We start from the raw sequence: 18,221 nt of genomic DNA on the forward strand, positions 1-18,221 counted from the left end.
TATATTGCAGTCATCATATTATATAGCACTGTGCACTTACAATTGCTCATTTTGCCCTTCTACCCAGTTATTTCTTCTCTTTTTCATTAGTTCTATGACATCACTTGATCAAAAACTGACTATCTGAATCCTTCTAAGCTCTATGTAGAAACAGGAAGTCTATTTTCCCTGTGTGAGTCATAAATCACTGCAAAAGTGCCTGACGGGGAGGAGGGAGCAACTGAGGAGTCAGAAGCTGAAGAGGGGAATGATAAATGCAGGGACAAGATACTTCCTGTTGAGAAAACAGAAGAATTCACTGGGTACAAATGCAAAATGAGCAATTGTAAGCACACAATGCTGTATAATATGATGATTGCAATATATTAAGAGGATAAAAACTTTGATGGGAGTGCTACTTTAATAAAATAAAAGGAGAACAGAAAAAATTAATTTAGAAACATTTAAAAAAAACATATGCTAAAAATACTGGGGTTGATAACATACATTAAGTGGAAGCATTAGTAATCATCAAGCTTAGCCTGTAAACTTTATTAATAGCTACATGAGTGAAACTATGAATAATGCAGTAGCTGCAGAGTGAAAAAGACAAAGTTATAAAGAGCAATAATGAAAAATGGAATAAAAGCATGTAAGTGTGCCAACCCTAGGGCTTGTACATAAACCATACCCAGGAGTTATGGTTTATCACTTTATACAGGCACCATGTCAGGGATGCCATATTGTCTGTATTGTTGACAATATTGTCAGTTGCTGTGTACTGTTATATTCTATGCTTTTGTCATTTTACATTGTGAATCACATGTATCTATTGACCCCAGATTCCAGGCTACATTGGAGCCAGTTCTAGCAGATAGGTCACATTTATTTTATGTTGACCTTATATTTTAATGTATAATAGAAGCGGAGTGAGACTTGACTGCCACTTTAATCACATTTTTCTGAAAATACATTTAGATAGGAAACGTTCAATAAATTGCTTGTCCTTTCTTCATTGGCAAGGGAAAATAAAATATAATAATATTTTAAAGGTTTCAAAGTACATGCAAGTCTTCTCTTTTGGAATTGGTTTGATCCAATGTACCACTAAATGTACCTTCATCACAGGAAGCATTTAATTGAAAGGGGTTTCAAAATGACTCTTGTCAATGAAGCTTCTAACCGTTAAGCTGTTATCTCTTTGCAGTCGGTGGCCTACTGCACAGGGAAAGTAGTTGTAACATTTGATAAACATGTGGACCAAGTTTACGAAAGCAAGAACTACTTTGTATTAGCAGACCCTTGGTCCTAGGTAATTGAGACGTTCTAAAGTTATCTATTTGCATTTTTAGACAACCCCACTAAACAAAAAGTAGCTTACATATTCACAACCCAGATCAAGCAAGGGGTTAAAGGGAATCTATCAGCAGTTTTTTGCTATGTAATCTGAGGACAGATTGAGGTAGGGGTTCACTGAATTCAGCTATTTGTCACTTACCAAGATATGTGCTATTTACTTACAGTGAAGGCTTTATCACTATAATATTATCACTGCCTGGTCTGATGTGCATGTTACTTCTAGTCCAATTCCACCCCCTCCTATGATAAGCATCTCACTGTCAATAGCCTATGTACATACAGAGCCTGGTGTGGGTGGGGATTGCTATCTGAGCTTTGCTGCTCTGCTTTATTCTACATCTAAAAGCTCTGATGGTGTCACAACTGCTGCACCCTTTAAACTAAGTGATACATCGTTGGAGTCAAGGTCTCTTTGTCTACATCATGCTGCTCTCATATGAAGTAACAAAAATTTGCTGATGGATTCCCTTTAAATCAATATATTGTAAGTGACTGTTAGGAGGGTGGTTGCAGACAACTTTATTAAAATGGAATGCAACCGACTCCGGGGTTCACGATGCAGCCTGGGAGGCTGCTGCCGAACACTTTCCGGGTGGAAAGGAAAGCGACAACTTAAAGACTAAACCCTTCCGTGTTTCTCCACACAGGAACGGGTATAGCGGTACGCTTTATCTCCGTTAACTGCACGGGAGATGAGCTTCCGGAGACGCACCTAACTGATTAACCCCTCCGTGTTAATGCACATGGAGCGGGTATAACGGTTCACACAATCTCCAAGAACCACAGGGAGACGTGTGACCGGGGGAGAAACAGTAGCCCTGTCTGCGATACAGGCGCTACGCAAGAGGAGTTGGCGCTAGGGTGCGGGTGTGACTACGCCAACAGGTACATGTGCCAACAGCCGGCGTGCTACCGGACTGAAGGGAGCTATTCCACGTGACAGACAGGCGATAGCCGTGAATAGGGCGTCTGCAGGCTGCTCGGGGTGTTAGGCGACCCCTTTGGCAGAGCCAGACTGCTAGATGAAGCCACCTGCCTACTTTCACTAGCCTGCCTACTTTCTCTAAACCTGCCTGCAGAAACTACGTGGAACCAGTCGTCCACACACCGCAACACATGCTCAATGATCTGAGCGTGTCGCCAAGTTTGTGGGTGGACCTTTTAAAGACTAAGCCCTGCCCACAGACGCGCCATTGGTGAAGTTACCCGTGGACCAATCAGGCGGTGCCAGGTCACCGAGTCAGGTGGGTACCAGACCACCAATCATGATCCGCCAGGTCACGGACATGCTCAGTGCGGCAAATCCTGGACTTAGATTCCACAAGCCCTGTCTCCCTCTGCAACCCAGGCTTAACATTGCTAGGCACAACTACCTGGGAGATAAACAGTGCTCGAGGACCAGCTAGGCGTTGAGGCTGATGACGATGCTGAGCAGCATCAGCCCTGGCTGAACCAAAATGGGAGACCACAGAAGGTCCTGGACCCATTTCAAATCCAGCACCAGACTGACGCCTAACATTATCCCCCCTCTAACATCTCCCTCCACTTGACCCTCATTTTCCTCCATGAGCCGGTGGGCAAGGATGTGGTCCATCGGGTCACAGAGAGGATTCACGAAACTGTGACCCCTTCGGTGTACAGGATACCTTTTTTTAGGGCGGGAAGCAGGATGGCAAAAAGTGACAGCTGGTTCTCTATGTGTGGGATCCTTCACAGGTGACAGAGGGAAAGGACCCGCCGGTCTCTGGCGGAAAGATTTATCTCTCACACAGACGGGACACGCGAGAACAATGTCCTTGACGTCCTTGCGCCACCGGGGCTATCAATAGGACCGTTGAAGGAACTTAGTGGTACGTTTGACCCCCAGGTGAGCTCCGGTCTTAGGGGCATGAGCCCAGGAGAGCACCATACTCCATAGATTAGGGGAAACAAATGACCTCTCCGACGGAACCGGGTTGGAGGACACTGCAGCCACCCTCTCCTCCTGAGAATTTTTTGCGACAAAATCTGACAAGGCCCGGGTCCTGGAAACAGACCAGGATTCTGTACTGGATGTCGCAACGATAGGAGGATCAGAGACTAACCTCCAGGTGACTTTGACCAAACACTGAGATGCACAATTCTCACTCCAGGAAAAAATTCTCCCCGTCTTCCAGTCAATGTGTGGAGTATGACAACGTAACCAGGGGAGACCCAGTAACACCTCGTCTAATCCACCGGAAATAATAAGAAGTGAGATAACCTCCCGGTGGCCCTGAGGGAATGACATGGTGAGAGGAATCGACTGATGGGTGATTTGCACATCCAGGAGTGAACCATTGGCAACACAAATGTTTATTGGTCTGGAGAGTAGCTCAATAGGTATGGCATGCCTCTGGGCAAATGTAGATGATAAAAAATTGTCATCAGCACCAGAGTCCACCCACACCTTGGCAGTAACTATAGATTTACCAAAGGACAATGTCACATTATATAATAATTTGGAGGAAGAAGTCCCGGACTTTAATACACCTCCTCCAACGGTGGTAAGACCTACTCATTTTACCGACTGCTTGGAACCCTTATTTACGGGGTGCTCCAAGAGATGTGCAGGTCGGGAACGAGAGGGACTAGACTCAGTCCGGGATATATCCATAGCCTCAGGCTCCGGGTCAAGAGTCTTGGATTTGGGTCTAAAGGCGCCTGGTGCCAACAGATGCTGAGGTCTAGCAACCTCCAGCTCTAACTTATGTTCCGCATGACGCAAGTCAATACGGTCAGCGAGAGATATGAACTCCTCCAGAGAGGTTGTAATTTCTCTGGTAGATAAAGCATCTTTAATATGCCCAGCCAGACCCCTCCAGAATACCGGAATAAGCGACCGCTCAGACCAATCCAGTTCAGCCGCTAGGGTTGAACTGGACGGCATAGTGGCTGGTGGTGACCGAACCCTGGATCAACGCAAGAAGCTGAGGAGCCATATGATGCGTGACCTGAGGACCCAGGAAAACATTTTTTAGGGTCTTAAGAAAAAGACCCGCGTTTACTACAACCGGGTCGTTCCGCTCCCATAGAGGAGTAGCCCACTCCAGAGCCCTGTGAGAAAGTAAAGAAATGATATATCCCACTTTGGCTCTTTCAGAGGGGAACCGTGCCTTCATCATCTCCAAATGAATGGAGCATACGTTAATAAAACCCCTACAGAGTTTACTGTCCCCAGAAAATTTCTCCGGGAGAGCAAACCGGGGTAATGGGGCACTTTCAGTGGTTGCAGTATTCACCGCAGCCGAGTTAATAATGTTGGCTGCTAGAGTAGCCGCCTGGGAAGCAACTGCAGTGATATCAGCGACCGAAGCAGTTTGTTCCAGAGTTCTAAGTCTGGCCTCCAGTTGCTGTATATACCGCTGCAGTTGTTGGTTGTCGGCCATGTTCGGCAAGACCCTGGCGCTCAGATACTGTTAGGAGGGCGGTTGCAGACAACTTTATTAAAATGGAACGCAACCGACCCCGGGGTCCGCGATGCAGCCTGGGAGGCTGCTGCCGAACACTTTCTGGGTGGAAAGGAAAGCGACAACTTAAATACTAAACCCTTCCGTGTTTCTCCACACAGGAACGGGTATAGCGGTACGCTCTATCTCCGTTAACTGCACGGGAGATGAGCGTCCGGAGATGCACCTAACTGAATAACCTCTCCGTGTTAATGCACACAGAGCGGGTATAACGGTTCACACAATCTCCAAGAACCGCAGGGAGACGTGTGACCGGGGGAGAAGCAGTAGCCCTGTCTGCGATACAGGCGCTACACAAAAGGAGTTGGCGCTACTGTGCGGGTGTGACTATGCCGATAGGTACACGTGCCAACAGCCGACGTGCTACCGAACTGAAGGGAGCTATTCCACGTAACAGACAGGCGATAGCCGTGAATAGGGCATCTGCAGGCTGCTCGGGGTGTTAGGCGACTCCTTTGGCAGAGCCAGACTGCTAGACGAAGCTACCTGCCTACTTTCACTAGCCTGCCTACTTTCTCTAAACCTGCCTGCAGAAACTACGTGAAACCAGTCGTCCACACACCGCAACACATGCTCAATGATCTGAGCGCATCGCCATGTTTGTGGGCGGGCCTTTTAAAGACTAAGCCCTGCCCACAGACGCGCCACTGGTGAAGTTACCCGTGGACCAATCAGGCGGTGCCAGGTCACCGGGTCAGGTGGGTACCAGACCACCAATCATAATCCCCCAGGTCACGGACATGCTCTGTGCAGCAAATCCTGGACTTAGAATCCACAAGCCCTGTCTCCCTCTGCAACCCAGGCTTAACATTGCTAGGCACAACTACCTGGGAGATAAACAGCACTCGTGGACCAGTTTGGTGTTGAGGCTGATGGTGATGCTGAGCAGCATCAGTCCTGGCTGAACCAAAATGGGATACCACAGAAGGTCCTGGACCCATTTTGAATCCAGCACACGACCGATGTCTAACAGTGACATTGAATCTTTTCCTGCAAAACTGTATGTCTATCTGCTCAGTCCCTTCTTAACAGATTGCCCACGTAGAAGTTATTTAAGCTATTTCCATATATACTACATATGTTGTATTGGCATCATTTACAAAGTAGTAATGTTAATATTTTATTCAATATGGCTTCAATGTAAAGACAGAAAAAAGCATGCAGCAGTTTTCTGGCTGGTGAACGAAGACATATTGCATCAGAACTGAAGTATCAAATGTTAAAGTGGAAACCATGATATCAGCATAGGCATCATTTTGGAGAAAATAAGTAAAAAGTGTCCCTAGCAAAGTATGAAATCAGACACTTTTTTTTTTATTTCTGTTTTTGGGCTGTAAACACAGGAACAGAAAACAAGATAAACTGTTTAATACCTAAATTGTAGAGCTTAGTACAAAAACAAAAAAGTGGATAGAGGGAGTTTGCTTCCAAATTATGTTCCATAGCTACAATAACAACCCGGCTTGGATTACCACCAATCATTTTCTCCATTGATTGCTTTGTATGTGTTGGTCTTGCCACTTATGTCATGAGCCAAAAAACATTCTAATCAGCCAGATTGTTTGTGCTTGCTCTTTGGAACAAGATGGATTATTGTATGCATTATAAATCCTAAATATGTCATGGTTTTTCCTTAGAGATAATAAGAAATAATCATGTGCACAGCAATTTTAGGATTCTGTACCTGTTTTACTGCATTTATACAAAATAACATAATTTTCGCTCTATGAATGAAATGTTCCAGTAATAGAAATCCAGAGTATGCAAAATATGAGCATTTCCTTATAAATGTCCGTGCGTTATGTACCTTCCTTGCACTTTGTCTTATATTTTATTAAAGCTGCTCCAGCAAGGGTTTTATTCCACATCATACTTACCTTGACACTGAACTCTTGGAGAAGGTGTCTTACCTACTGCTTTTGATTGTTGTGACCTTTGTAGTCCTGGCATGATTGCAGATCCATTTGTTTTTGTAAGTTTATATGAGGATTTTATAAACTGTTGACAAAATTACAAGAAAACACTGCCCTCTTGTGATTAAAAGAGATAAAACGGACTTGGTTGTGTAATGATTTGTAAGATAGTATGATTACCTTTATCTTATTTTGCAGGTCAGGCATCATAGATATATACAACAATGAGAAATAAAAGATTATTGATACACATAATTATAATAAAGGTCCTTTATTTTAGTAAATATTACAAGCAAACTGTATTATGTCTAACAAGTATAATAAATAGATACAACTTCATCGCATAATAGCAATAAAACATCTAACAAGCTGCAATATATAGCAATATAAACACTGATTATGTAAAGTCCTACTTATTATGCTTTCTCTCATACAGTTGCTGTGGGAACAAAATATGGAAATACAATTTCACAAACATAAACTGCAAAATCGAACAAGGTGAACTACACAATAAATAATTGTAGTCATCTGTATTTTGGTTTTGTTGCAGTTTTTCTGACACTGAGAATGCTTGCTCATTGTTCCTGCTGAACAGTCATCAATGTAAGTGGTTTCTCATTGGGAGGAATTAAATGAAGTGCCTCATCATTATGAGAATTGCTTGTTTGTTCTATGATACTGTAATTAATCATGGGAGTTTGTTTACGGGGAGAAAAAAGACAAATGATTGTTGTTGTTTACAATATCTGAAAGCAAAATAGTGCATGGAAATGTATATGTGTTTCCAGGCAAAAGCCAAGCAAAAAATAGCTAGTCAGGAATAAAATAGTTCCAGTCTCTTATTTAGCAGCCATAGAGTGACATTTTCAATATTTACATTCTTTACTATATAACGACCTTGCTTCTATCTAGATCATATTATGTAAATGGAGATCAGGAAAGTACAAATAGGGGTGCAGTAGTAACAGTTGTAACTGGTCCGTAGAAGTGTGAGTGCAAGCAATACGGCCATCGTCGGTATTGTTCTTTGTTAGTGTCACGTGTGTATCAGATGTGACAGACAGTCGCCCTGCAGTTGGTTGCAGGAGATCTCTTTGTGTGGCATTACAGACACCTTCTTAGATCTGTCTCACTCTAGTACCCAGCGGCTACCTCCCTCCGGATAATTGACACCCAGGCCTGGGTGTGTAAATAGTTCCTGTTTGCTATAGGGAGGTGCCGGTGATATTCTCATCACCCCTTGTAAAGCCTTGAAGCTGTTGCAGTCTGCTTACTTCCTCTCTGGTGCTAAGAGGACGTGTGTGTAACCTCTCTGAAGTCGGCTCAAGCTAAGTTACTTCCCCCATGTCTGTCTCTCCTTGCTGTCTTTAGTTGTTTGTGGGGACTAACTAGCGCTCATCATCCCCTTCCCTAGCCAGGGCCTAGCTCTAGGGAGATACAGGGTTTTAGGTTCCTGATCGGCGATTGGTGAGAAACCAATATAGGGACGGTAGAGAACACATGGTGATATCAGATCAATCTAAGAGGTCTGCACCCCCTCTTTCTTTAGTGTCTGGGCTCCCTTTCCCTCATCCCTTCGTGTTGCACTTTGTCTTTCCCACACTGTGCATGACAGAGATTAGTGGAGTAATGAATTTGAGTCGAATTTAATAAAATGGCACTATTTCCCACATTAATGAAGCATCACTGAATGGAATAACATCTTTTTGCGATGATGCATGGGTCTCCTCAAAATACCCTGCAGCTGTGACATCTAGTGAATCGAGTAAGGAAAATTGGCGTGCACACAGTAGTGGAGGCGGAAGGAGGTTCTTGATCCCTGAAGCATCTAGTCAAGAATAATCACTGCACACTCTTATTTCAATTGCAGTTTATTTTATTGAAAAACCACATGCAGAAGGGCATATGTTTAGAAAACCCTTAGGGTGCAGGAAATCAGAGTGACATAGGTAGCATTTCAACCTGGGTCTTATTCACACGGTCACTCTTAAAGGGTGAAATGAACATACAGTGAGTGACAACATATAAACAATATTTATATATCTCCATAATATATACAATATGTACCTTGGCAATATATTAACTATTACTTTACTCCATCATATATCTCAGTCATAGTACTTATCTTACATACTTACCTATCCCTCATGCCGCCATATGTTGCCAGCACACCATCATGAATCATTTTACCAGTGCCTCCTAGTCTCTTACTGTGATACACCACCATCAAACTGGGTGCCTCATTAATTGCTGTTGAATAATGCATAATACTGCTTATACCATTTTTGTACTGTTGCTGTTCTTATAGCCTTATACAAATTGTTTAATTTGGGTCTTTGTGTGTATATTGTATATATTGCATAAAATTATATGCAATGTCCTCGCCCCTCCTGTACCAGTCGCTGTCACATTGTGTTCAATATTATTGTAATTGTTCTTGTATTATACCCCTTTTTCACATGTAAAGCGCCATGGAATAAATGGCGCTATAATAATAAATAATAATAATAATATAAATATATTCCTTTCACCCTTCCAGAGCGACCGTTTGAATAAGACCTGGGACTGGGTCAAAACGTTGCGTATGTTCCTTTGATTTCCTGCACCTTAAGTGTTTTCTGAACATATGCCTTTCTGCACGTGATTTTGAAATAAAATAAACTGCATTTGAATTAAGAGTGTGGTGAAAATTACTGCCAAAATCGAGTGAATTATCACACCTTGTACAGTAGTGATCAGTATCTGGGCGATCACAGATCAGAAGTCCAATCTGGTGCAGTAGTGTGCTGAGCTGTCGGTTTTTTGATTGACAGCTCGCTGTCCAGGCTGAGACTGGGTGATTCTGGGCTGTCTACAGGTGTTCATTGTCCCAGGTGATTGCCTGGCTCCTTAGCTAGGCTGTTAGTCCCAGGCCTCTGCCAGACATAGCTCTAGCTACGTGCGTTTGGTTTTCTCTGTGCTTAGTATACTGCGTGATGATCTTTCATTGCCTTACCTTGGACCTCATTCTGACCCTCTGTCTGTTTAAACCCTTGGCTCTGATCCACTATCCTCCTGGTATTTTGACCTCTGACAATTACCAGACTACGCATTTGTCTCTTCTCTGTGTATATGACGTACCCTCCTGCCTTTTGACCTCAGACTCCTTGACTATCCTTATGCACGGCTTGTCCATGAGAAGTGACTAAGCGCCATATTTTCAAGCTGGTCAGGAGGTAAAAGATAGGTGGATACAAAATATTAAATATCAACAGAAATATCAGACTGCACCTGTGACTCTGTGCAGTTAATGTACATCCATCATTCTATCTCCCAATCTCCCATAATACTGTATGAGTGAACATGTGGAAAAAAAATAACTTAGACTGCTACCTTAAAATTTGTGAACCAATGGAAGTGGGCATTAGATGCAAGTTTTTGGAGAATTCGGACATATACACTATTTGGATTGAACTTACTGTACAGTACCTGAGGTCCGAAGATGTCACCATCTTTAGGTACCACACATCCAAGGTCGGTTTGTACAGCTTTCTCACAAGTAGCTTAAAGGGAACTTGTAAATTGAACTGAAAAATAGAGCTGCAAAAGGAATGAGGAACTGAGCTGAATAATTTACAGGATTATTGGAAAATATTCAGTACAACTTGAATTTTATTCAAAACCCTGATATTTACTGGCATGAGTCCAGTAGATGGTCTTACTCAGTGATTAACAGCTATTTCTGCATGCACAGTCATACATGGATGAATGTAAACCACTGAATAGGATCACCCACTGGACTCATATACATATTAACGCCAGGTGATTTCAATTAATAAAATGCCAGTTTTACTGAAACTTTTCCCACCGAAATGTATATCAATCTGATCAGCTCCTCCTGCTCTATAATATCCTACCTGCAGATTAGATACCATTTTCAACTTGACATGTTCCATTTAAATAATCCTTCTATTACTTCATAAAACATAAGCAATACAAGATTGTCAGATCTTATGTCATCCAATCCTATTGCATTTTACAATCTGGCACTGAAAGAACAGGAGTACAAAGCAAGCCATAGATGTAATGGCTAGCTTAAATAATCTAGGCATCAACACTAATCATTAATTATAATTATGTTGTCTATGACTGTGAAAATGACCATTAGAGACAGATATGACAATAACACTTTTCCCCCTATGGAAAATGATTCTAATTACTGGCAAATTATTTACATGTTCAGCCCTGCACAAATGTGAAAGTTCATCTACTGCAATTTAATTTTCCATAAAAACAGCCATTCAGAACAATATTCTTCAATGTCAGTAAAATATCAGGAAAAGATATGTTCAACACAAAATGAAGCAAAAAACTCAAAAAACTAAATATTCACATTACTTTCTTTAATGTGCATGTACACCATTTACCATTGGTCCAGCTTTCATTATTTTGAAGAATCTTGCAATTAGGTTTTCAAACAAATCTAAATGTATATTTTTCATATTGCTTGCTGCTTCTAAACATATTACATTTTAATTCTAAGACATTGAAAGCATTTTATCTATCCAAGACCAGATGCAGCAAGTACCATCTTGACAACTACATTATGAATTGTCCTAAAGTAAAATGTAAAAAACTGCAGTAGCGCTGCTGCTATAGTATGATCAGATAGGCAAAGAGCCGCAATCTCAAAGCACCGTATGCCCTGGTGCATATAATAATGAAATGATAAAAAGAAAAGAGATGCGCTGCAAACCACTCATAAAATACCAAGAGAGTGATTCCTACCTGTCTAAGAGAAAATGGTAGTCCAAATGAAGATATACGTGTGCAGCTTCCAGGGGTCCTTTGAAGAAGTCACAACTGCAACTAGAGGTGATAGACACGTGCCGGAGTCTGTAGAACAAGCCGTGAGTGTTTCAGAAAATGGGTTCAAGCAGCGTATTAGAGGGGATAGAGGGCTGCCTCATTCGTCAGGGATCCAATCCCTGACGAAGGAGGCCGTGACCTCAGAAACGCGTCGGATAAGCGCTGGACTGTTTTTCCCTCAGTGGAATCCCCCAGCTGTTGTGACGTCACACAGATACTATGCGCTCACTTCCTTGATCATCAGCTGTCCTGCAGGTGTGACCGGCCGGCACACCTACCAGGCTGTCTGCAGTCCTTCTCACCCATGATCTTCATCCCTGTATCCACCTAGTGCAATGGCTGCATGTACCTGAAAGCCAGAATCTCTGAGAGTCTCTGCAGCCCTCTATCCCCTCTAATACGCTGTTTGAACCCATTTTCTGCAACACTCACGGCTTGCTCTACAGACTCTGGCACGTGTCTATCACCTCTAGTTGCAGTTGTGACTTCTTCAAAGGACCCCTGGAAGCTGCACACGTATATCTTCACTTGGACTACCATTTTCTCTTAGACAGGTAGGAATCACTCTCTTGGTATTTTATGACTGGTTTGCAGTGCATCTCTTTTCTTTTTATCATTACATTATGAATTGGCTATAGGGCAGCCCACCTAAGCTGTATGTATACCATACTGCCCAAGACAAAAAAAATTATTAAAGCAATAGGCCATATCCATAGTTATGTTCTTCGCGATTTCACTTGAATTCGAACATTTTGAGTTTCAATTTGCAGTTCACAAAAAACTTGCCAAGCACCATTTCCCACACTACCGAAGCATCAGAGAGTGGGATAAGGAGCTAAGGTCATTTTGCTTGGTCGTATTTGCTTCCCCATAATGCTCTGGAGCTATGACATTTTACGGATTCTCATACACTGAACAGTGGTGGTCAGTACCTGGGCCATCATATATCAGTGGATACCATGGAAGCACAGTTCTCTAGAGTCACTAAGTCTCTCTTTTCTGTAGTGTGATGTACAATGAAAAATTACATTGTAGTAGGGTGTAAGCTCTTATGGTCAGTGAGGTCCTTTCTCTCTTTCCTGTAATATATAAGCTCTTATTGTCAGCGGAGTCCTCTTTCTCCTTCTCTCCTGTAAACTGTAAGTCCTTATGGTCAGCAGAGACATCTCTCACTCTCTTTCGCCTATAAGTGTAAGCTCTTATGGTCATTTGGGTCCTCTCCTGTAGAATATAAAATTTTATGGCCTCTTTCTCTTCTTTAGTTTGTAAACTATCATAGTAAGGAGGGGTCTCGCACTCTCTCTCCTCTCTCCACTTTCATTTTCAAGGCAATTCCAAGCTTTGCAATTTTGAGATTTGTGCAAATTTAATTATGCAAATCAAATATTTGGGTAAAAGTTGGTGCAATCAGCAAATATCCATCCTCTCTAATCTTCACCCTTCTCTGGCTCTTGAAAAGCCAGGTCACTTATTCAAAGATGCAAAGGTAGTAGGGTTGAAGGTGCCCTTAGCCAGTTCAAGTGTACACCAAGAGCCAGTGCTTATTAATAATAATAATGTTTATTTCTACAGTGCCAACATATTCTGCAGCACTTTACAATTCAGAGGGGACTTGTACGGACAATAAAGAGGTAACAGAGTAAACCCATAATTTAATAGATTCCAAAAGGAGTGAGGGTCTTGCTCGCAAGCTTACAGTCTATGAAGAAATAGGGGAGACATGAATGGCAAAAGGTAAAAAGTGCTTGTATTGTATGGTCCAGCCATCAATATAATAAATAGGTTATTCACAGAATGCGCCATGATCCAGTCACCAGCCAGTATGTGTACAAGTACAGGCACAAAGGACTATTAAGTGCTTGGAGGGTGTGTAAACAGATGATACAAGGGACCAGATTCGGAAGAATATTTTGAAGGGAAAGTCAGAAATAGTTAAGAGAGGTGAGTGCTTAGTTTCAACAGTCGTTTTGTACTCATAGACTACCTTCAAAGTTTTCACATCCTGACTACATGACATTATACCCATGCACAGGAAATATCCAGCACGTTGTTTTAATTGTTGGCTACTACAGGGTGCAGTGGTGTATCAGCATTTTATCTCTATATGCAATGTCTTTCAGCTTTAGCACTAACCTCTCCCCAAAGAACAAAAACTACAATTTTTTTTATACATACTACAACTGCTATATATTTTTCTCATTTGTAATGATCAGTGTATGAATGTAAATTTTTATTCATTCTTTTTTTAGGTGATGAAAAATATTAATTGTGATGATCAAAGAATTCCAGATGCACAACATTTTGATTCTACAGTCTACTGCGTATGCTAACCTGATTTAACTTGTCTGAAAGACTTTACTATAAATGCAGTGCAATGGTCACATAAACCTTTGTAGAGGAGTGCAAACTCACTTCATTATCCTGATCACATCATCACTTTAGTATGAAATAAAGAGACATTGGAGATTTGCAAAAACTAAATATACAAAGCAAAACATGAATCATATTGTAAAGCTGAGAAGGAGCTTCCGAACACTTGTAATTCTCTTAGCCACCTTTTGCCTTGTAAGTATAGTAATTTCTGCTTACTATTTGTATTCTGGTCACAAGCAGGCAATAGTACTTATTGAAACATCAACTCAATCTGGCTGTGAAGACTTAAACATGTTGCCATATCGGACTGTAGACATGAAATTAACAAGGCCAATCGAAACTTCCAAGACAGATCTCACGATATTACTTTTTGTGGAAAGTCAGTACTCACAGCTTGGACAGGATATCGTAGCAATACTGGAATCTAGTAGGTTTCAGTATGACATTGTAATTGCACCTGGAAAAGGAGATATTCCTCCCCTTACAAAGGATGGCAGAGGCAAATATGCGATTATAATTTATGAAAATGTTTTGAAGTATGTAGCAATGGATGCATGGAATCGGGAACTGTTAGAAAAGTACTGTGTTGAGTATAGTGTGAGCATCATTGCTTTCCACAAAGCTACAGAGAACAGCTTTCCAAGTTCCAAACTCAAAGGCTTTCCTTTACTTCTCTACAACAATGTAGCTCTAAAAGACTGTTTTGTAAACTCAAATTCCCCACTACTACACATAACAAGAGCTTCAACCATTGAAAAAGGTCATTTGCCAGGAGAAGACTGGACTGTTTTCCAATACAACCATTCTACTTATCAACCAGTGATTTTATCTGAGCTTCAAGCACCAGAGCAACATGAATACTCTTTATCCAGATCTTCCCATCATGCGACCGTCATCCAGGATTTAGGACTTCACGATGGAATTCAACGAGTCTTGTTTGGCAACAACTTGAATTTTTGGTTGCACAAGTTAATTTTTATAGATGCTATATCTTTTCTGTCTGGGAAGAAGCTTAGTTTATCTTTGGACAGATATATTCTTGTTGACATTGATGATATATTTGTTGGAAAAGAAGGCACTAGGATGAATGTAAACGATGTTAAGGTAAGTTCATTTAGCTTTGAAGATATATGTACATAATGATGAAAAATGTCCTGATTTGGTCACCATATGGTACATAAAATCTATGAAAATCAAAATGCTAGTTGAAATATGTTTAGTGCAAATAATTTTAAACTATTTGCCAAATTTTAAGATCATTGTAGCAATATATTTATATTCTGTTCAATACATCCACCTTACAAAATTAGGTATAATTATTATTATTATTATCTAGCAACTGTCAAACTTTTTTGGCAAATAAATTACTTAGTAATTTTTTACGGATGAATAACTTGAAACCCAATGATGCAAACTTAATTCTTATGCCATTATTATTTATTTATTTATTTTTAGATTCATGGATCTTAATCAGACAGATTGCAGATACTGCAAAGGGAACAGGAGAGGTAATAATATGAGTGCTGGTGCGGCAGTGGAGTCTGTCACTGAGGAATCACGATGCTGCTGTGTAGTGCTGCACAATTCGTAGCGACATATGTCACTGCCGCACCAGCACTCACATATCTAGCTCTGATGTTCTGTTTACAATACATGCAATCTGTTTATGAAGGTCTGGGATTGTGATCTGAAATATCACATGCATATAATTTTGGATTGCATAAAAATTTAATTTTGCATCTACTTCATTGGAGTGCTGAGTTATTCATCTCTGAATTGTACACGATGTACAACCCAGTTCACACAACTGTTAAAAAGACCAGGAGTGTCGTATTCTTACAAATCTATAGTTTTGATAGTCATTGCTTTATCCATCACAAGTCTCAAATACCATTTCTCACCACGGTATGAAAACATATCACTAGACCCAAAAAATCACATAAACACACTTTCAAGATGAAGAATACCTATAGGTACCACTTATAAGGTGCAAACACTCCTAATACAACCAGAATATAGCAGACAGTCCTGCCCACCACATGATGTCATCTTAACAGTGAATACCGCAAACAAATAGGACCCATAAACTCACATAAAGTGTCACTGGGCAGAGAGAGATACAGAGTGCTGTCCTATAAGAGAGATAGATAGAGGAGGATAGCATTCTATCTCTCTCTAGAATGCCCACCACTGTGGGATTCATTTACTATTTTGTCTATTTTTTTATACTAAGCACTTTTGAAGCACTGAAGCACTTTTCTACTTATGGGTTTGGAGAGAGTTTTGGACTTCGTTAGTTTCATTTGCTTACATTTTTTCCCCCATTACAAGTACACTCCCCTGATGACATCTCTAGACTGAGAAAAAGAAACGCGTTGTGAGGGATTTTTTTATGGAAATTAACATTTGAGGTCCATACTTGGGTACTGCCCTTGTTAGGGCAGCGGCAACTGCAAAGGGCACGACAGGGAAGTTAGACCTGGACATCAGCCTTGGACCATCCAGAAAAGCCTGTCTCGCATGGCAACCCCGTTTGGATAAATTGGGTGAGAGTGACACTTTTGTTGCACTATTATTTATGCACAGTGACACTTTATGTGAGTTTATGGGTCCTACTTGCTTGTAGTACTCACTGTTAAGGTGACATCATGTGGTGGGCATGACTATCTGCTACATGATGCTTGTATTAGGAGTGTTTGCACCTTATAAGTGATACCTATATGTCCTCTTCATCTTGAAAGTGGGTTTATGAACCCGGTTTTGGGCCTAGTGATATGTTTTCAGAAACCAGGGTTTCGAAAAAATATTGTATTGAAATGTTTAATTAAAAGTTATGTATTAAATTAATCTTTCAATGCTGTAAATATATTCAGAAAGATAGAATCTGCAGTTATTAGCAGGTGATAGAGCTATATTGCCTCACCATGGCATGTCCTCAAAATCCTCCCCACTGTCCATAGGTACAATGATTAATTAGATCACAAGATGATGGAGGTCTTTTGATTTACTCCAGAGACCACCTACCTAGCTATTTCTTCTGCTGCAAAGCCCCTAAATCAAGCCAGTGTCAGACCTCACTACTGACATCTTATTCTCCTCCAAAAATAAAAAGACAGGGCCTTGATAATCCAACTGCCTAATTCTTCTCTCTTGTGACATCCTCTGTTGGAGAGCGTTGGGAGGCGTTCAAACTTATCAGATATGTCCCATTGAAATTGACTATCATCTAACATTTAAGGGAGCCTTAACGCGAATCTTTCAACAGTTTTTGCTATCCCATCTGAAAGCAGAATGATATATGAGTAGAGATTCTGACTCCAGGGATGTATCATTTACTGGGCTGCTTGCTGCAGTTTTGATAAGATCATTGGTTTATCTACTGTAGTTCTCTGAATGCTGAGCTCTGTTCAACCCAGGACACATCACAGATTGGAAGCTTTCTGTGTACACTGTGCATGTGCAGAAAGCTGCAAATCAGTAGTGAGGCTGAGGTTATACAGAGCTCACGAATATGGACAACTACATGGCAGCAGGTTTACTAGTCTTCAAGTGATAATCTCCTGCTGATAAAACAGTGATGTTATCAAAAGTACAAACAAATATGTGACAGTTCTCTGAAACCAGGGTCTCTGTATCCACATTATGCTACTCCAAGATTATGTGGCAAAAACTTGGTAATAGATTCCCTTTAAGGGACTTTCTGACTCTAACATTGATACCTATGACCAATCACAATCACTGTTGCACCTGCAAATTCATAATAAGCCATTTTAATTGAAAAGAACAGATATTATTTGCAGTGTGAAATTTTAAGATAATATTTGTATCATGCAAAAAAAGAATATTGACATTAACTTTTTTTTCTCTAAACCTTTTGCAAGAGCGCAGGAGGTAAGGTCCCAGATGGCAGGTATTTCTTACTGAGATGGCTTTTATGTTGACTTGATTTTGGGTCTGGGATTTAGCAACCAAAAGAGCCTGGTGGGAAAAGCAGCTCTCATACTTCAGTCTGGGTCTTACTACCCTAATAAATGTATCTGGTCTACCTCAGGTAGTAGTAATGTGCTGAGGCTGGAAAAAGACAGAGCTAGTGCATAGTCTGTATGTCAGCCTGAGAGGTTCTTGTAATACCAAGTTGGTGAGACCATTTTATTTACTTTCCCTTACCCAGAGAGAAGACTGTTTTGTTATTCATTTGTGCTGAAATAGAACTGTTTAGTTATTCATTTGTGGTGAAGAAAGGCTGTTTCCTTTTGGAGCT

At 41.0% G+C, this 18,221-nt stretch overlaps 1 protein-coding gene across 4 annotated transcripts in view; it reads left to right on the top strand.

Annotated features, from left to right (window-relative positions):
• Positions 1-18,221, top strand: part of LOC141154249 (bifunctional heparan sulfate N-deacetylase/N-sulfotransferase 4-like) — a 920,299-nt gene that overhangs the window by 45,730 nt on the left and 856,348 nt on the right. For all 4 annotated transcript variants that reach the window (XR_012247418.1, XR_012247419.1, XM_073639869.1 and 1 more), the window contains exon 2: positions 13,837-15,064. Coding sequence is in view for 2 of the 4 variants with exons in the window: in XM_073639869.1 (XP_073495970.1) it covers positions 14,084-15,064 (981 nt within the window). In the remaining 2 variants the exon portion in view is untranslated. The remainder of the gene's footprint in view (positions 1-13,836; positions 15,065-18,221) is intronic.

This window comes from Phyllobates terribilis, unplaced genomic scaffold (genome assembly GCF_046119375.1).
Source record: "Phyllobates terribilis strain yellow unplaced genomic scaffold, ASM4611937v1 Scaffold_1__5_contigs__length_1240528914, whole genome shotgun sequence".
Classification (NCBI taxonomy): domain Eukaryota; kingdom Metazoa; phylum Chordata; class Amphibia; order Anura; family Dendrobatidae; genus Phyllobates; species Phyllobates terribilis.